The sequence below is a fragment of the Trachinotus anak genome, unplaced genomic scaffold (genome assembly GCF_046630095.1).
Source record: "Trachinotus anak isolate AG129_WGS33_773 ecotype Australia unplaced genomic scaffold, CSIRO_AGI_Tana_v1 ptg000020l, whole genome shotgun sequence".
NCBI lineage: Eukaryota > Metazoa > Chordata > Actinopteri > Carangiformes > Carangidae > Trachinotus > Trachinotus anak.
The window spans coordinates 3,214,488-3,236,291 of NW_027273871.1; the positions used below are offsets into that span (position 1 = coordinate 3,214,488).

At 38.7% G+C, this 21,804-nt stretch overlaps 1 protein-coding gene across 5 annotated transcripts in view; it reads right to left on the minus strand.

The window, feature by feature from the left end:
• Positions 1–12,801: 12,801 nt before the first annotated feature.
• Positions 12,802–21,804, minus strand: part of cadm1a (cell adhesion molecule 1a) — a 353,787-nt gene continuing 344,784 nt past the window's right edge. For all 5 annotated transcript variants that reach the window (XM_071505896.1, XM_071505894.1, XM_071505893.1 and 2 more), the window contains 2 exons: positions 21,324–21,452; positions 12,802–17,979 (listed from right to left, as the gene is read on the minus strand). In XM_071505896.1, coding sequence (XP_071361997.1) covers positions 17,861–17,979; positions 21,324–21,452 — 248 coding nt within the window. In that variant the 3' untranslated portion in view covers positions 12,802–17,860. The remainder of the gene's footprint in view (positions 17,980–21,323; positions 21,453–21,804) is intronic.

Here is a 21,804-nt window from a genome sequence, read left to right on the forward strand (position 1 = left end):
AAATGTTTCCCTTTTTCCTCCTTGACATCTTGCACATTGCTTCCATCGAAACGAAATAGAAGGTGGAAGAGGTCAGATCAACATCCAGACAATGAAAGGGTGAGGTGTGCAAAGGTCCAGAAGTAGCAGAGAGTAGACAAAGAGCCAAGACTGAAGGAAAAATAACCGACAAATGTATTTCTTGAGCAGTTATAATAAGTGTTCTGTTGATAAATCCTTCAACAGTGAACCACACAAACAAACTGGTTTAGTAATTGAAAAGGTGGAAGCTAAGTTCAAAGGCTGTTCACTGGCTGAATGGATAAAAATGTTTGTCAAAGAACAGCATGCAAATTAAATGCACAAACCTTCAAACACAGCAATTAAAATAAAAAAAAAAAAGATAGCAATAATGATTGAGTTTTTACATTGAATGACTTAATTAAAATGCACGTTTATGACTGAAATGTATACAAAATGCAGGCAAGTATGGTACTATATTAAATGTATACAAAAGTCAAACTGCCACAAGCTTTAAATTCTGGTGATGCAGTTACAGGTCAGGCAGCAGTAAGAGATATTCCTTCATCAAAGCAGCTTCACTGTGCCTCAGTGAAGGTTTCCAATGACTGGCCTGTTAATGCATCATGAGGTCTAAAATTTCAGTGTCATGGATGTTATAATAAGACAATTACAGATGGATTAAGTAGAACATTTGCAAAGCAATCCTTTAATATTGATACTGAGTATTAGCCATGCTAATGTCTAATGATTTTTGGAGTACAATGACTCAGCATCAGTGACATGGCTTTATAGAAATGTCAATATCATTCTGTTGGTCTGTCTGTTGCTTGGTCTGGCCCATGAAATTTAGCACAGACAGGAGGATAAATCTTTCAGACTGTGGTGACCACCTCCAGCGACATTTTGGCTTTTAGAGAAATGTCTTGACAACTATTGGATGAAGTGTCATAAAATTTGGTACCGACGTCCAGGATGAATTGTAACCATTTAGATGCTCCCCTGACTTCCCCCTTGGTGATATAAATCATTAGGTTATTATAGCTTTCAGGGAAGATGTTTGCTGTCCTTCAAAAAAAGAGGCAAAAGGGCACGAAGAGCACAACATCACCGGCTGAGGATCTGCAGTCCTGAGCAGCCTGCTGTGGTAGTTGCGGCTTGGCTTTGTAAAAAAAGGCTTTTACTTGAACCAGAAGCAAAGTTTTGAAGTTTTGGATCAGTGCATCCATCACAGTCATCATAAACTGCGCCAGTGGTGCTGAACGTCCTGTCAATGCAGATGGAGCTTGAAGATGCAATATCTTGCCCCTAATAATTACTGCATTTTTTTTTTTTTTTTTTACAGAGATCAATGAATTGGTGGATTTCAGTGGGTTATTAAGCTCAGAGACCATCTAATGCTCATTCTTGCTGCTTCCTCATGAGAGGTGGACAGTTTCAAACTGTTAACTCCTCCCTATAACTCATCTTTTGAACCCTTTGGTGACTTTGAAGGCAGTGGCGGGAAAAACAGGTAGAAGAAATGAACATGCAGAAAAAAAGACAAAATCTACAGCTGATTTTTGAACAGCAAAATGAAGCAGCATTGAGAAGGGGATGTGACCTGAATGTTTCTCAGAACTACCCACCATTTCCTCTGGACGCCAGTCTCTGGACATGTCTTATACATTTTGGGAAGCTGCCAAACACTGTGGGCATAATTGAAAGAAATTTAGGGCCTGTTTAAGTCCCTGAACAACACACAAATACTGTCCACACATTGTACGGCCAAGCTGAGAGCCAGTAGTCAGTAGTCAAACAAATGCAATAAGATGAAAAGCTATTGATTCCTAATGTTGGGAAATGGTTTGTTGCAACAGCAACCGTGATATGATACAGCAGGGAAGGAAATTATATAAAAGCTGTGTCAAAACATCACAACAAGAACACAAGAACAAATTATAAACAGTTGATAGTCTCTGTATATTAACCACAGCTGTAACTCGGAACATAAAAATTATGTCTTTACAGATTAAAATTGATAACTATGCATTTAGTCTTTGCTTGAGAGCATATGTGTGTAATATACAATTGCAAGAGTGTATAAAAATGCAGATAGAGATTTTCAGCTGTTTAAGTTGTGGATTTTTTGATTACAGCAGAGTTTAATCTGGTGTGTTGTGAAAGCCATAAATATACTGTATGGAGGGGAGCCTCTATCACCAGAAGGAAGTGGAAGAAGAAACAACAGCTGGATAACAAACATTTTGATTCTGATGACGCTTCCTGTTATGAGGTCCATTCACTGAACAGCTATGAGACTAAGTTTGACCTAACAAACAACAGCTGCTCTTCTGCAATTAATGGTGCATTCGTGTCACTGGCAGTCAGTCGGTCGTCTGAATTATTTTCACAACTTCTGGTGGAATGCAATGAAATTTTGTGCAGACATACTTTATTCACATAGAATGAATCCTAATGACTTTGGAGATCCATTGACTTTTTGATTAGCACCTGTTTTAATTAGCAGGGAAATATCTCTGTGGCCATTAGACACATTGCCATTCGTTTACATCCCACAAGTGAAAGTGTGTGGGTATTGGGACAGACCCATTGTGAGCACGTTGATGTTAAGATTTAGCTAAAGACGCTGCCGTGCCTATAACATAGACAACATGAAGATGGATGTAGGATGCTCAGAGTGGGCTGCTCCGCTGTCGCCACCTTGGCAGTAACTCACTCCACCTAACCCTCGAGGAATCCCAGAATGGGCAAAGAGGTGGGGCTTGTGTGGAGCCAAAACTTCGGTGCATGCATATCTATGGCAAACATATGCTCACCCAACAATCACTCCATTACAAATAACCTTAAGCCTTACTCAAATTTAAACTGGTGAGTTATATAAAAATTCTCCCCCTGTGCAGTTGTCATGAAGGCGGAAATTAGCTATAGAGACCAAAAGTGTTTTTTGCACCAGGCTGTAAACATGTTTATTTCAGCTGTAAATTTGGAAATTTTAACATGGGAGTCAATGAGGATTAACTCACTTTTGGAGCCAGCCTCAAGTGGCTATGGAGGTTGCTGCTTGGCCTACGAGTAGGCCCACAACCTCACCGAGCTGCTAGCATGGCTGTAGACACTCTTCTCAAATCTATTACACATGATACAGTAACACTAAAACAAACATGGGGAAAACAGGACGACTGAACACACAGGGGTAAGGCTGCTAACACCGAGCTGTAGCTGCAGCTTATGAACAATTTAAGTCAGAAACAGATATGCTGCTTTCATAACAGTGAGGCAGTGGTTGTATCCTGAAGGCTGGAAAAATGAGCATGCAACTGGAAAGATGCCAGATAAAATCCCCAGACTGCCAGAGAGGGTCTGGGAGGAGAAAGTGAATGACTAGTGCTTTTTGTGTTTGTATAGTAGACAATACAAATAAAGCTTAGGATGAATTGGACCTACTGTGAAATTTGATTGGGATGAATGGACCTTGATGTTCTTTCTCTCTGTCCCCAATCTCTTTTAATTTACTGGTGTTGTGGAGGATATGGTTCTCATCATTAATCAGCAAGACAAATGAATCCCCAGCTGCCTCTGTGTGAGAGAGCGCAAGACACAGAGAGAAGAGAGGGGTGGGGGGAGAGAGGTGGAGGAAGAAAGGAAGGGGCGGGGTATATAAATCAAGTCTGCTTTGATTAAATCACCTTCGTCTAGAGGACATGGCTAATAAGATCCATTTGGTTGATATTCAGGATTCTCGTGTATTGTGCTAAATGTCAATAAAAAAAAGAAGCTAAATCATTCAAAATGGTTAATTACGCCCAGGCTAATGAAAATCTTTACATTTAGTGACACTAATTAGTAATGTTCAACTCAAATTACAATCATTTACAGAGCGGGCAATTATCTCACAGAGGTTCTGCTTTTTGAGTGGTGTTGGTTAAAGCTATCAGTCACCTAACGAATAAACAAAAGAAACATTCAGCGCTGAATGCAGCACTTGATCACGGGACGATCAATACATTACTTTGTGCCTGGAGGTCTTGTTAAAGTCAGCAGTCATGCATTCTAAAGTGGAAACTGCAGATAGAGTCAGGCCAAATAAGTCTCCTCCACTTTGTCACTCACACTGTATTCAATGTCGATGCAATGTTTTTGTCACCATCATCCTTTAAATACAGTATTTTCTGCGTGAGGGAGCCTGTGCACTTCCTAATCAGCCCACAAAAAGGCACTCTAGCACCTGTTTCACTGCCAATCTGCTGCGAGTCACAGAAGGAGAGGAGACGCTTTCCATGGAGGTCTCACTGGCAGAAGTGGGGTTGCAACATCTGAACAATATTTGCATTTCTCATAGATAAGACTGCAGCACAAAACAAGAACAATTCTACACACAGTTTCCAAAATCTACATCCTCTTTTGCTCTATCGGATAACATACAAAAGCAGAATGTCATGCACAGACGCGTTTGGTTATTACAATTCTCCTGCGGTTGTTAGTCGAAATTTCTGGCCCCGTCAATAAAAAGGTCCATATGAACATGTATAAAGAGGATTCTTACTTCTGCAGACTGAGAAATATGGCAATCATTTCAAGAAAATCTATTGTGAATATGCCCTTTTTAGAAGAACGTACATACTGTGCAGAAAAATAAAAGTTGTGAAAACTGCAGAAAAACAAGATCTATCATTAGTACTAACATGCATTATTTAAAGTCTTTCATAGGAAGATAAACAGCTCAACATTTGCTTTTAATTAAAACTAAATATATCTGTTTTATATTTACAGCACATTATTACTTAAGTTATTTATTTATTTAGTTGTTTGGCGCTGTGCCAGTATTTCTGGAGGGCAACAAAACAAAGAAAAAAAAAAGGATAGTGTGTTAAAATACAGAAAATAAGCTTTGTTCAGAAACAACAGCAAATGCTGATAAATTGGAAAAACAAAAAAAATCAATCATACATCCACATCATGGAACAAAATCTAATGTGGATATGGATATTTGCATCTTCATCTGTGTTTGGTTCAACAAAAGGGCAGAGATAAATCTTTGGTTATAGGAGTGTTGTTGACTTTTTTATGATGGTGTTGCTGTCCTCCTAGCTGTGAATGCGAGCGATTGTGAGCAATTCCATCTGCTAAAATAAGATTCCTCTGTAATCACTGTGGACAACAGATTAGCTGTGATCAGCAGTCACCACGCCTCCAACCCCTCGGAACAACCTGCAGTGCACCTGGAACAGTATGTATGGAGCAAAAACAGAGACACTTCCTGTCAGGAGGCACACGATGCTTCACAGGGTCATATCAGACCCAAGGGCAAAAAAAAAACCCCCAAAAAACATGGATTTAATGTGGTGAGGCCTTAAATGCCACAAAGGCAGCTCAAACACACAAAAGACCCAGACTTATCTACAGCCTTATGTCTACCTCACTGACCTGACCAGTGAACCAAGACCCTTGAGCTTTATTTAGACTTCCAGTGGCCGAGAACATGTACAATCTAACACAACACACATAGTAATTGCATTGGATTGCGAGATGTACTGAACCATTCGTCTCTGTGACTGCACCCACACTTCCCTTACATATAAAGGGGGGGGGGGGGCACATTGCAATATCATGCGATACAATACAACACCACGGCTGATTCAAGCCTTAAATGAGACTTCTCTGACACTGACAACTAATTTTGAATTTTGAGCTTCATGAAGGCAGTGTTTGCTGCAGGGCTGTGTTGTTATCCCTTAGTTGTTGTTCCTCTCTAATATATGGTCTCTAAGGGAGGGCTGTGTAAAGGAACTGCTGCTTAAAATAGGTCCAGTGTGGCAAGAACAGTCAGATGATCAGAAAGGTTTTAAACAAACCAGAAAGACCAGTGTGAATAGTTAAAGTAAGACCCAGTCTGGTGTGTAAAGACTGGCTTCCTGGAAAATTGACCTACGTTGTTATGCTGTCCTGTGCAAGGACACTGAAAGAAAAGAAAAGAAATCAGGGCTATAGGTGCATCCAGGTTTTACTCAATGTAAAGTGATTTATATAATCTGGCAAACCCTGTGACCGATTTATAACCCATCTGATGGTCTGGCTGCGTGTGCTTCTTGCTCTGTGGGATTTTATTGTGGAAATGTGACCATGTTCCCTGATTCCAGCAATTACCTTCACCTGCCACAGCTCAAGTGATTTCAAAGCTTTTGATGGAGCTTGATGCTTTAACCATGTCATCTCAAGCACTCAGTGCCCACAGAGCAATGTACTGCTGAAGAGAAAAGGCTGGACAGGTAAGTCAGTGCTGGAAGCTGTGAGATTTGATGAAAGAACATTTACCTGAGCCCACCGCAGCTGCAGGACAAGTGTCGATGGACTTGAGATCCAGCTGCTCCTGAGGCTGAGAAACATCCAACCTAACAGACACAGACAACAATTAACCGTCAGCACGAAAATCAGGAGACGCTGTCCACTTGCACACGTTCAAACAATCTTACCCACTCCACTGCACGAATCACCAGATCAGGGTCAGAGGTCAAGTTCAGGAAAGTTCTTTAAATGTAATTGTATAGGCTCAAATAAAGATCTGTAATTATTGTCTGGTCACCCTGTAGTGTGTGTTACTTGTTTGAATGATGGTATTAAGCTAGAATGCTGCACATTGATTTGTTTGAGATGATTATGGCCTGTACTGAATATCGTGTGCTGAAAGTGCCATAAAACATGAGGATGTATGATGCTGATTTTGGTAACACAAATTAGTCAAGTTAAATAGTCACCTTTAAATATATGAAATAAAAAAAAAGGTTACAAACACATTTTTATGTTATGTATAGAATCATAAATGTAACACCTTTTTCTTTGTTGACAGCAGGTCTCTCTTCAAACTCTCCGTCCTCCTACGGGTTATTTTTGCGATGTCAACTAACATTTGTGTTAATTCTGCAAGTGCATCTGTGGCTCCCTGTGTCCTGGATGATGAACATTTTTTTCTGAGAACATCAGTGAAGCTTGTTTGTGTTATGTGCCATTTATATTGTTTGTTGTTGCATGCCCAGGTCTTGTGTTGTAGTTTAGTTTTTTATGTGTAGATCTGAAGAATAAAACCAAACTAGGCCACTCTTGACACATATTACTATATTAATGGATAGCCAAAAGGTCCCTTCACTGATATATTTATATAAAAAATCCATAAGAAAACCAGCACAGGCATAGACTCTCACTCAAAGTTTTGGTTGCAAATTATGACAATATAAAATAAAATAAACATAAAAAAGTCAAATTGATCCACTGAGCACAAATTGTTGTCGAAAAACAAAACAATCATAACAAACGCTGAACGGCATAGAGCAATTTTCCGCTGGAGTCAAACAAACAAATGTCTAGGTGCCGTTTTAACCGGTAAGTGGCTGCGGCTACGATTTCACAAACAAAACAATGACAACAACCCAAAGAGGAGCTGAATGGAAGCTATGTTTGAACAAAATACAAGCACCTTTGTGACAGAAAGGCGCTGCATTAAAACAATGTCTGCTATCAAATGTGACTGGGGATTTTTTCATTTTTCAGTAATAGCGACAAAAGTGGAAATTTGTGTTTCACGGACATGATTACAGATTTGATACAGATAGTTTGACATTTCGGGAAATGTCTTATGCCCCCTTTTTTTTTTTTTTTTTTTTTTTTGCAGCAAGTTAAGATCGATACCACTCTCATGTCTGTGCATTAACTAAGGTGCTAAACTAGACTGTAAACCATTAGAGTCTGATGGCACAACGTAGACAGTGGCTTTTCTGCCAAACTGGTGATAGATGAGAACACTCGTAACCATGGTTACACATCAAAGATAATGATGAGCCTAGACTAAAGCCAACAATAATCAAATGACTGAAAATGTTCATCAGAGGACTGTGAACAAAATGAACACTGCTTCATACCCTGACCCTGGATAAGAGGAAACACGACAGAACAATGTGTTTTTTTCTCACTGAAATATTTTGATGAGGCACATTTTCAGTTGTTGTAATGATTTCTGTAAATAATATACACAGGGTGGTTGATGGCATTTTAACTGCATACTAAGAAAAGTGTAACAGCTTCAGACACAGACCTGCAACTTCATGATCTGTCATTTCGCTGCAGGTTTCAGCGTGTAGAGAGTTACAGTACTCAGCCTCCACTGGCACAACTGACATTGAACTGACTGTTACATGCAGCTTAACAGATACTGACAGGCGTCTTTTCTCCACATCCTCCTCCATGATTCATCTTCCACATGAGCTAATGTGTTTCCCAGCTTGAGCTGCTCAGTACATGTGTTTATTTGACGACACTGAGCTCCACTCACTGGTGACTGAGCGCACCATCTTCACCTCAGCCTGTTACTTCCTCATTAAAAGCTTATTAAGACACAACAAAGGCCACATAATCAATCATCTGCTGTGAGATATTAGCCTTATGTGCAGTGCTTGTGTTGGTTAGTTTCATGCTGAACTGAATTTAACAGCTTGGACAAGCAACAGCCTGAAAGTAACACTGACCCATTGATGGATTAGTGAACAGGCCAACTGGCCATAGGCCCAGGGCTCAAATGGGTCAGGGGGCTTTTGGACCAGAAGTCAATATTTCTAGTTGGAAAATCAGTCAAATGACAAAAAAGAGACACAAAGCAACCACAAGGAGACAAAATAAGGAAAGAAAACCTACAGAGAGATGCAAAACAACTACAACGAGATGAAAACGAACCACAATGTGACACAGAGACACAAAACCAGCATGACTTGACACAGAATAACAACAAAGAGACCACAAAGAGGCACAAAATGAGGAAACTACATTCAAAACAGCTTAAAAAAAAAAAAAAAAAAGAACAAACATGCCAGGCTCAAGATGCAAACCCTGGTCTCCTCTACCAAGGTCCTCTCAGGTCATCAGTCTTCACAAAATAACAAATTAGTAGATAGAATAGATAATTCAATAATAAATAATAAAATATAAATGTTATTTCTAGCAGACAGACTTGAATACAGATACATATAATATGTGTCTAATGGCTGTATGAATACAACATCACACACAAAATATTACTTTGCATAATGAAGGCCTCGTGTGATTGCAGAGCAAGGACAAGCAGCTCAATTGTTGCGAGCTCTTACAGGTGGCCTGATTTCCTCAAGTGCCACCCTTAAGGGTCACTGTTACCGCCAGACTTTATGGGTCTGCTTTTTCTTGCCCCTTACAATCTCACAATCAATAAATCATCCATAATCACCTCTGGTTCACCTGTTGATACCAGGCTGTGAAAGGTTTGCTTTCAGCAGAGCCTCTTCACGTTCTCTGAGTGGGCACTAAATACCGACTGTATCCAAGGATACTTTTCAACAGCGTTCATCAGATCACTATCAAAACACTGGAGTCAAACATTAATGTGGTGCCTGTGCATATAATGGGTAAGTAATGTACTATTCATTTCAGCGTATCGCTGCTTTAACCTTGTGAGCTCAACAAGGTGAACGCATCACGGCAAGACTGCATCGGTGACCTTTCCCTTCCTATAGGAAAAACACCCTCACACACACACTCTGGCTTTATTAAGTGCAGCCATTTCCTGTTACAAAATCAGTTAAAGTGTAATGAATATGATTTCTTTCTGTTTCAGCTATTTGAGGATACTGACTAATGAGTCTATAAGAGACCAACTGGCACACACATTAAACATGAACTCAGAAGTACATTTGCTGTGACTGATAGCTCGCCTCAGGTCTTCACTTTCTAATCAATAGCAGTATCACCTTTACTTATTTAAGATGTTGGCTCATTATGTACAGCACTTGAGGTATAATGAGAGCCTGAGGTGAAAATGTAATTAAAAAGATAATATCTTCCTCTACGCAAGTCATCCACTGAATACTGAACATTGTAGGTGTGTTAATGTCTAAAGTAAAGCCTGACTCATGAACATTAAATATGTATGGAGAATTACTTTCCTCTATGACGGATAGCTCACCTCGCGTCAGTTCCATCTACTATGCTGGAATCAATAACACTATCTCCATTTCTTTAAGATGTTAGTCAAAAAGGTTCACTGCACTCATCAAGCAGGCAAGAAGAGATTGATTTTCAGAGTGGAAACCTTGTCGAATTTATTCAAGCTTTCACGCCGCTCCGAGAGGCATTGCTCTGTATTTGTGTCAATTAACAGCGCTTGTTTTATACTGCATGTTCACAATGGCTCATGCATGTGATCAAGATTTCATGACATTGGCATTTGCCAGGGTTCATGGTTGAAAAAAAGGAGCTCCCCTTTTATTTGTACAAATACATCCACTCCTAATGTAGTAAGAAAATAGTATCTAACTGTTACACCAGTTACATCATTATATTCAGATTGTCCTTGCTTCAGAAGCTCAGTGGTGGACATAGAAACTCTGGGTTTTGTGTGTGGCCTCGATCAATGTGATTGATTGGCTCAACCTGAATGTCACACCTGGGTTGTATTAGGTGAAGTCGATATGTGGAGCTTCTTGGCCCTCTATCATGAGGCAGTGACAAACTTGAAAAAATGGATAATAATTACACAGTAATTGTGCCTTGTGCAAAAGTTTAGGCACCCTACAAGGTCAGTGCTTAGTGATCTTCCCTTTGGCAGATACCACAGCTTTCAAACACAGCTACGAGACTTTCTGTTCTAGATTTAGAAAGTTTCACCAACTCTTCCTGCAGAGCTCTTCAAATTAAAGATGTTTTTAGGCTGTTTCACACACAGCACGTTTAAAATCTAACCAGTTTTTCAGTAATGTTCAAGTCAGAGGACTGTGAGGGCTTCAGCTGGTGTTTCTTCAAGTGGTTCATTGTGGACTTTGAGTTCTGCTTTGGATCATCGTCCTGTTGTAGAAGCCAGCCTCTTTTCAGTTTCACTTTCTCGGCTGACTGGAGGACATTTGGATCCACAGTTAGTTTGCTGATATTTAGTGGAATCTCTTCCCCTCTATCTGTGTAATGCTTCCTGCCGTTTCTGAGGGACATCTTGGACAGTGGAAATCACAATCTGGAAGCACTTTGATAACTCTTTATGGCCTTTCCTGCCTTTTCTGGGCATCAGTTAGCTTCATTTTCACATCTGCAGTCAGTTGCTTGGAGGAGCCCATGGTTGTTGAGGTTTGAGGAGTCAGAACATCTATCAAGCTCTGCAATTATAATCAGCCGACAAGTCCTGACTGGTCAATTAAGGCCTTACAAATTAATGATGTTTTGAGTGTTTTACAAGCAGAGGGGTGCCAAAACTTTTGCTAAGGCCACTATTACTCTTTCTTTCTTTTCTTTTTTTCCTTACTTCTACTTTTAAGTGCATGAAATAAAAAGTGCATAAACATTTAAAGAAAAGCTAATTCTCAATGTCTGCTTGCTGCAGGGGTGCCCAAACATTTGCTTCTAACTGAATATACCACCCTGTTTCTCTGCTGACATTACTTTGTCTCATTTAACTAAGAAACACAAAGTTCATTCAAGCTGAACTTGGGTAGACGATAGTGTATTTGTGAGACATTTTAAAACAAGATGGCCTCCAGTGATCCCTTAAAGGCCATAGTGTTCATTTTACAACAAGAATGATGATAATTTGATATTGAAGCTTTTTCAACTTGCACGCCACTCTAAGCATTCAACTCTAGTTGGCTGCCACTCTCTTATAACTATTCCTCTCGCATCGACATGTATTCAATGCACTCTTTGCATTATGGTGGCGTACTTAAGCTGTCAGTGCTCTGTTCTTTTGTTGCAACATTGCTCAACTGAAGGCTATGCTGAAACAGATACAATCACTTGCTGTTATTGCTGCTGCTGCTCATAACGCATTTCATAAGCATAAACTAAGTCTATTTTCCCCAGGGAGAGGAAATTGTTGTCATCACTTTCCAATCCCTGTTCAGATCTTTGGTGTTTTTTGTATTGTACAAGTCATGATGTCAAAGCCTGAATACTAAATACCAACTCTGAACATATTCATGAAACTGGATATTGTACTGCAAGATCAGATAGTTTGGCAGAAAACAAATTGTCACATTGTCTGTGAACGTTTTACTGATACATTCAGTATCAACATATTTGCGACATTCCAATCACATAAATTAACAACATCCTCATTAGGTTTATAGAAAATTATGTAATCTGGTCACATTTGCATTTCATACAAAACTTATTTTCTGTTGCAGTTTAGTTGTATAAAAACATAATTTTTTGGAGACACAGTTCACTCAGAACAAACTCATAAAAATGACAATAAATGTTATTTTAAATAACTAAAACTTTAAACTAAGTTAAACTTTAAAGTCCTTTAGAGACATTAATAATTCTTACATCACACTCCATTAAGGCTTATTTTACTGGGGGGCAGTCTCTGAAGACTTTCTAGAGGTTTCTTAAAACAGATTAAAATAACCAATATCTACATTTTGTGTCGAAGCAGGAAGTGGTGTGACAACTTTGGAAAGCAGCAGAAAACTACATAGAGGATGTTGGGGTGTTGACTTCAGAAACTGCTGACCTTAAACCCATAAGGTCATTTCAAAGTCTGACATATTGACCGTATATTTTGCAAGTTCTGTGAACAGTTCATAAAAAAGATTTTGTCTCTGAACCTGTTCAGACTGGCAGAGTGAAACAAGTAAATGCAGAGAGACTTCATCATCTGCAAATGGTCCTAGAAGAAAAATAAACAAAACAATATTTTCTGCTGTGCGTCCATATTAGTCCACATTTTCCAGATTTACCTGTGATGCACCACCTTCTTCTTTTAACATCTGAAGTAAAAAACAATAACAACACTGATTATTTTGGACATTAATATCTTTTCTTTTTTATTAAGACAAGAACTCTTCATTGTTTTGTAAAAATGTCTATTTATGAACCAATACAAAATATGTATGGGAATGTGGAACTCCTTTTCTCCAATAATACACATTAACATTTCCCAAGAACAGCAGAGAGACAAAAAGAATCAATCTAAAAACAATGACTGGTGAAACAATCAAAACTTTTTGGGAATCAAACGAGTTCTAAAGGCGGTGATGTGTCGAAAGTGACAGTAGTACAGCCACAACAAGTTTCTGATCCTGCTTCATTCCAATAGACAATGTACTCTTTATGACCTATGTCAACACAAAGCAATACTTAACACATTGTTTACAGTGCACCAAATATTAAGAAAAACACAGAAAACATGTACAACATATATGCAAAATATCTCACCGATTTTGCCTCTTGGATCTAAAGTTGTGTTGCACTTGATTTGATGAGGATGTATTGTACTTGCTTTTATGTCACTGATAGGTGGGGCCTAAACTTTGCATTCTACCTGAGATGCAGTCACATCAGTCCGCAGCGCATGAACCTGAGACGGGACATTATCAAAAGAATTGAATATGGAGAAAATTACATCAGTTATATTGTAAGACCAAAATCCATTTTTGTTTTTACTGAGTGATTCATAGAAATGAAATAATCCTAAATATCATTCTGCTGTTTACTTCAAATTGAATCCTCACCATTTTTGAATAATTAAAGACACTCAAATGTAATTTTTATGATGTTTTGTTCTTGTTACTTTTTAAATTGGAACTTTGGAAGAACAAAAAAATGTTATTGTAAGGAAAAAACTTTGGAGCAACACTCCTGCTGTTCCAACCCACAAAAGGTTTAATATTCACAAATAAAATATTAATGCATCAGCCTTAAGGGAGAGGACAATATTCACTTCTATTCCTTTATTGGCAAGTACATGTTTTGAAGTCTGATTTAAATGGAAGCTGCCACATGTCACTGAAGCGAAATAGTGCTCACTGTAAAATACAAATCACACAATCTCAGTCTTACAGATGAAGTGACATCTGCTCTGTGATTCATAAAGCAACGATAACAAGTCAGTTAACAGTTTTAGCAGACACCAGACCGTAAAACATCTAAGCTAATCAGTACCCTTCCCCACCCCCACCCATCCACATAACAAACACAAAACAGTGTCATCAGCATACAGTGTTAACTTAGTGGTAATTCCTTTCTGAGTACAGAAGTTTTAAATTAACTCAAGTTTTAACAGAAGAAGAAAACAGATGGAGAGAGTTGGAAACAACGTCTTTGATCTTTGTCTTCAACATCCCTCCTGTAACTCCCGTCTACAACTGCCACATCCAATGGAAAAGCTAAAAATATGTTCACAGCTCTGCAAAGCCCACCCACTGCCTTCCATAATTGCAAAAAAAAAAAAAAAAAGGAATTTAATGACTTGCGCAGATGTGTTATGCTCAGGAATGTGATGATTTGCACAATGCATTTCACAAGAACCTTCTCAAATGCCTTGGATAACCATAAACCTACATTCTCAATATGGCAAGACTTAATGCTGTCTTCATGCATGACCATGATATATTAAAGCTATCGCATTGAATGTGTTGCACGTTCACAAAATCCAATCAAATACTTTAACATGGCAATAAAGTACTGAATGATAGATGTGAGTGTACACATGGCAAGCAACTCCATTAAGGTCCAAAAAATCCATTAATTTCACAATTGTGAGTATCAAAATGGTGTTCAGTGACATTTTCAGTGTGAAATCAGGTGAAATCTGTTACCGTTACAGTGGTGAGGAGAGTGCAATGCAGTGTAACTTAAGGAAACACAGGCAAATATTCAAAACACTAGCCAATGAAGCAAAGGTCCACAACTCTGACAACACATATGTCGCATTCATAGAAAACAGACATAATCCAATTTGACATTGCATAAAGAAATGTGCTGGAAATACAGAAAACACAAGCAAACACAGCAAACACACTGTAACATTACTGCTAGCAGCCAGATTCATTGTCTGTTTGATAAGCTAAAGAAGTAACACGTTTCCTGGTGGTGACCTTTAAAATATGAGCAGTGCTGAAACAACAAGATTTTTCTTTGCCACAGTAATGCCAACATTAATACTAATGTTCTCTGTATTTGCAGGGTGTTTCTTTATGCCACATTATCTGTTGTCAAACTGGTGGATAGATTTTTTTTCAATAGCTTATATCTTATTTATTTGTACCACCTAAACTCCTTTGACTTGCAAATGGTTTTGTAGTGTGTCTTGACAGACCTCTGAAATAGTGGACATGCGATGTGTGATATACCAGTTCAGTAAATCAGACAGGCGTATAATACGTGACTGAACACCACAGCACTGCACATGAACAGTAACAAAGCAAATTTCAGTTGCATGTTTATCAATCAATTTCTTAAATTAGCCTTTAATTATGTTCTGGCCCGCCATCTAATGGATTAAAAAAAAAACTGGCCTGAGGCCAAACTTACTTGCCAACCCCTGCCTTAAATGACTGCTCTGACATTTATATAAAATATGGTCATAAAGTTCATTATTGTTGGTGCAGAATTAATTTTCTGCATCCTCCTGCATCTTAATCAGGAATGTAAAATTACATTATTTTTTATCAAAAAGAAACAAACATTGGAGGTTTTGAAACAGAATGTAGATGGTCAACAAACTTAAAGATGAATTCCCTCAGCAGGCAATTAATTTCCACTTTTTTGGATATAATTTGGTTTGTCCAGTTGATTCTAGCTTTTCAACTTCAGTGCAACTTTAATTTGGAAAACCACAGGAATAGGTGCCTTGAGGAACAGTAACTGCAGCTGTTGTGGCTGATAAGTTTGTGTTGATAAAATGTTCAGAATGATTTGATATCATGACACACAAAGCTGTGATCTATTCATGCTTTGCCTGTTTGCATGCTGAATGTGCACATTGAAACCTACACCTCCACCTCACTCCACCCACAACTGTCACATAGAGTAAGGACTCATTAAGCGAGCTGCTTGCTGCGTGAACACATAATAATGACAAATAATGCAATCAATAGACCGTCATTGCCACGTTAAGGGGCCAGGGCATTAATGCAAACCATGGATTACCACGGAGCACAACTTGTGTATTAAGTTCTGTTACAAACAATTAATTACTTTTGGCATTCCTCAGTGCTCCCCAGCTGGCACAGCAATGCTGATCCTCATTGAGTTTTGGCAGGTGATACATAAAGCAAAGATAGAGAAGCAGAAGGAATGGGTTTTTTTTTCTTTAAGCACGTACACACATGCAAAAAATATCAAATGTTTAAGCACTCAAGCTGCTGCACCAAAGCAAAATCATAGCCTATATATTTAGAAGGTGTGATGATGGTGATGGTTGAAAGACTGAACTGTCTCTCAGAGTGTTACAGTTTGAAGACATTTACTTCACAAGCATTTGCTTGTTTTACAATTTGACAAAACTCACAATGACTGTGTTGCAATAAAATCCACAAAGGTACTCCAATGTAATTCTAAGTTGTAAAAAATATTTTGTAGTAAGGATTAGTGTACAATACAGTAGTGATTCCATTGGCTTGATTTACACTGGATTGTGTTTCTATGAAAGAACATGAACCCACTGATGGGAGGACCTGGACTACCATGACCTTCTTTATGTTTTGTGCAGCTTCCTAAAAGTAACACAAATCTGAATGTGATTCAGTTTGAAGTCTGGTTAAGGCTGCTTCTCTTCTCAGTAAAGTTATGCACAGCACTCCAGCGTATTTTGGCTGCTGGTTGGCCAGTGTTAATACCAAATATTTTTCCAACAGCCTTTTATCACCAAGTCATCCTAACTGAGAAAATATAAAAAAGAAAATTACATTTTCTTACTTTCTCACTTGTAAGAAAATATATTCTAGATTGGGAATAGATGAAAATCAATTGAATCTCATCATTACAACTCAATAAAAGCTGGTGGGTAAAACAGGGCTACCATTCAGCCAAATAAAAATAATATGTAACAGAGGAAGAAATTACCATAATGAAATGGCAGTGCAGTGAGGAAAAAAAATGTACCACTTCTCTTTGCTAAGAAAAGTAAATGTTTAAGATGAAGCAGTGTATCTGCTCTGAAGAACAAAATGAGGTTCCCAAAAATCAATTTAAAAGCTGACTTGGTCCAATAAAATGATTTGCTGCCTTCATTTTGAATATGTTTTAAATGTGATTGGTCGGGCATGGGGGGCATATACAGTTTATCCAGCCTGTTTCTCATTTATATCCTTTGTACAATGATATGTAAAGCATTCCATGCATTTTTGGAGCTGTCAAAACTTCAGGGGAAAAAAAAATGAGAGGGAAGTAATGGCTTGAGACGAAATCACAGTATACTGGAAAGAGTTTTTTGTTACGTTGGAGAGGATGTGTGTGTGTGCAGATACATTTAGGAAAATGAATAAAGTGGCTGTGTAATTTTACCCTCATACAAAAGCCAACAGCACATTGATAATTACAAGTGGGAGAGGTGAAACGGGAGAAGGGGAGCAACAGGGTTATGCAAATGAGGATCAACACAAATCCAAAGTATGGGTAGAACAAAAAAAATTCAGAACAAGGCACAGAATTTTCTGCAAATGGTTGAACTAAATAAAATTCGTACCAGCAGTTAGGGAGGTGTCGAATGGTGAAGCTCTCTACAGTGATTTCTGGCACACCCTCCCACCCCCATCCCATCCCCCTCTGATTTTACCAAAAACCCAAACCCTCCCATTTTTTCTCCTTTTTTGATTTAGATTTTTTTTGTTGTTTTTTTTTACACACAAAACATTCCATCTACATCTGCAGACTAGACTAAACAACGGCTTAAAACCAGGCCTTTCTTTAAAAACCCACTTCTCTTCTACTCCTTGACCCCTCTACTCTCAGTAAAAGTCAACCTAAACCAACTCCAATCCCTCCATCAGCCCTCCCCCCCTTTTCCCTTGCCCGGCCCCAAAACCAGCGCGGTGTCCCAAAGAGGACACTAGAGTGAGGGGTCCTGTTTTGATTAGATGTAGTACTCTTTCTTTTCGTCCGAGTTGGTGTGGCCACCCTCCGCGTTGATGATGGCTGTATCTGCGTCCGCTGCATCGTCTGCTCCTTTGGCTTCATGTGTGAAGTAGGTACCTGAGGAGGAGGGGATGAAGGACAGTGTCAGGGACTGGATAATAGCCTCCTGCTTAGATGATACAAAAGATTAACATGTGGCCCTACATCCCACTGCACCTAATTATGCAAATCCTTTGCCATGTGGTCATTTACACAAACCTAAGACCAGCAAGCTGTAATATTCAGATTACACATCATTTCCCCTCTCTCCCATTCAAGATCGGCACATGAAAATCAGGGTTTTTGAAATGATCTCAAGTGTGGGGAAGAGCATGGCTCACACCTTCAAATTAACCTTGTCAAGTTCAGCTGAACAAAAAAAAAAAAAGAAAAAAGAAAAAGTGAGCCACTTCAAACCTAATTTAGACGATTTATTCGTATCCTATCATGGTAGGGTTTGATAACGAAGGCAATATTCCAGAACGAATGAGGAAAGGCACTTCCACATGTAGGAAAAAAATAAAATAAATAAAAGGCTGCCTGAGTCGACAGAAACAAGGTTTTCAATGGTACTGTTACACAAGGATGGTGACATATTAAGACTACCTGACAGAAAAACAAAAAAACAACCAAAAACAGAATCTAACATTTTGAATACCATTGTGGCAGCCATTCTCCTATACGTCATGTTTCTGACTTTTGGCAATGCAGCCTCAGTTTGAACACTCATATCACAATTATGCAGTAGTCTGCCCCCGTCGTGAGTTAATACAGTCACACTCCTGCTCTCATTCCTTAGGCTGTGGGTTGTTTCCGGTAAGTGTTTTGTTGAATAATTGTAACAAAAAGTTTCCAACAGAGGTAGTTAAAAGATGTTTATACCCTGGAATACAAGATGATTTTTTTTCTAAGTGACCACCACCAGGCTAAGGTCTAACTTCTCAACATTTCTCTACACTGGTGTAGCCACACATCTCCCTTTGGCCTCCTTGTGATCATCATTATTCTTCGATTAATATTCATTACTGCCATCCACTGCACTTCAACTGTAAACAACAGTCTAAGTGGCCTCCATTTCATTTGTTTACTTGCAGCATATTTCTGATATTGAAAACATAATGTGAACAGCCTTACATAAAAAAATGACACCGTGACAATGAAACATTAAAGGATTATTATGGTTCATTACATCTTGTGTTTTATTTGCAGATAGTTTTGCCTACTATTTATATCAGATTCAATCATTTTGCACAAACCAAAGTTATTGCTGAGATCACCTTGGCTACAGCGAAGTCAGATGTGGGAAGTATCATGAGCAGTCAGATGATCAGAAAAACCAGGTTGTCTAAATCATTTATTTGAAGCAGAGGGCACCAGTCTTTAGTAATCCCTCATCGCACAGGCAAACTGTGTGCGTGCACAGCTATGCCAAGTATGGTGGGTCAAGGTTGAAACAACCAGATCTCCACATGAAGTTAATGATAAAAATGTTATAACTGCTGATGATGGTCAGACACACCTCCCTATGCAGACTGCACTGAAGCTTTCTCTCTGAGTGACCATTTAACAAGTAAATATAGCTGAAATCACAGCACACAAGGTGTTAATCTAGTCTTGTTGGTTCAGGATTAAGATTAAGATAGATAATAGATACTCTTATTTTCTTTGTAAGGATTCTTGAGTTAAGAAAGATTTAATTTATCTGGACTGTTGAGTACTGCCACCTGAGGAGATCTGGGATTTGGCTGCACCAGTAGGAGGTGGGGGGTATCTGTCACTTCATTGGCATAGCTGTGGGCGCACACAGTTTCTTAATATGTTCTGTGGAGTTTTGGTTGTTATACCACTAAACAGTCAATCACCAGGCCTTAATAAGGCGTGGAGTGGATCATATTTAGCCCACTGGACAGAGGTAATCCTGCCTCTACATTGCCAAAGACAAAACAGACAAAAGCTCTAGACCATTAGTTTGATGGCAGAACAGCTAAACTTTATTGGCAGGTCCAAGCAGCTGTTGACAGACTGCAGCGATACAAGCGAACCGAGCCAACAGACTGAGAAGGTGAGGCTGATTCCAAATAAACTGGACTGAGTGGTTCCAACCGTGCACCGGTCCCATAAACTACTGTCGATATCATAAGCCCTACTGCACTTTAACACAGTGGGTTTTTTTTTTAGATCAGTTCCCCATCAACAGACAACACAAATCATGTCTGCTTGAACATTCAGCTTCTGAACAGAAATCTGAGGACACACTGAGCCCAGTATCACCGTAAAATAAAAACATGTTTCTTCTAGACTTTACATCGACTCATTTACAGTATTTCCTTTCTAAAGTGGTTAATATATCCAATTCCATTTCCTCCTGCATAAGAAATATTACAGTGTGAAATTCATTATAGATTATAATTATTTCTGTGTTATGAGGGCAGCATACAAGATGCATTATACTACTCAGAATGGCAGCATGAAAAATGTAATTTTACTCACCATCGGTAACCCGTAGCCTTAATAACCATCTTTCCATTATTTAGATAGCATCCATCCAAGGATGTAAAGGGAGGTTTTTACAGAACCAAAGTAAACCAAAGAGGTTACACCTCATAGACCTTATCACCTGCTGGTTTAGTTTTTGTTTTAGAGAGGAAACCAGTAAACTGCTGAGAAATTCTATCATCAGGTATTGCATTAAAATATATAATATTAAAAAAATATTTACATTCTAAAATATCCAGAGCAATATTGGGACTATTTTTAAGGAATTTCCTATTATTTCCTGTACAATGCTTGCTTCAACTCTCTCTTTAATTTTTACTCTCTGAATTTCTTATACTATGTATACTATATCTATGAAGCCATATTGTTTGTTGATGGTCCTGATATTAATCCTCAGTTTATTGTTTTGTTTTTTTGTTTTCTTGTATTCAGGAGTCCACTGGATAATTTCAGGATACTGAAAGTTTATGTTATGGTTTTAAGTATTTCAGGTTTATTTCTGAGAAATCATGATTTTAAAGCAAGTCAGTTTGGCACAGCTGGAGGCTCTAAATACTACAACACCCATAAGTCTGCCACAATTAACACACAGAAGAAGCCAGTCAGAGGTTAAGACTCACAGCTGTTTATGTATTAAGCTTCACTGGCACCTGAGTTGATAATTCATCAAAAACTGATCCAGAATCAGACATTCATTTTTGCTGCAGACTGTATTATCCCTTTTGTAAAATGAATACTCTCTCGCCTTCGCTTGCTCATCCTATCCAGAGTATTTTTTTTATATTTCATGATGTAGTAACAGTTAGTTTTGGATATTTTTCTTGGCATCTAAACAGGGAAATAATGGGGAAAAGTTGCTCAATGCAGTTTTACTCAGTAAAAAAATAAACGTATTAGCATTGTTTATTAATTTCCTGGTGCACTACCTTTGTGTCTTGCAAAGTAGCGCCCCAGGACAATGAGTAGACAGAGCATGGCAAAAACGACCACGGCCACCACTCCTCCAATCACTGCATGGTCCACTGTTCTGGGTGCTCCCTCTCCAGCTCGAGAATCTGAAAGCGAAAGAAAAAACAAACTCAGTGTGAACGGACAACAGCCACCAAACCCCTGAGGAGCTGTCTGACAGTCAAATGTGATAGAGATGGAAATTACACTTCATGTGAAGCATTTCAGTGAAAGAACTTTGGAGCTGCAGCATTAACCACACAAAACATGATGCTGCCTCAAACTGAAAAGAAAAATATTTTTGACCATGTGGTTGACTTGGTTGCCTGTTGCCAGGGGCCTAAACCTTAATACTGTAACTAACAGCCACAGTAAATCTAGAGCTGCTGAGGCCATTATCATGAATGTTGCTCCTGTTCATGTTATTCAATGACACTACATTTGGGACATTAGGGAAAC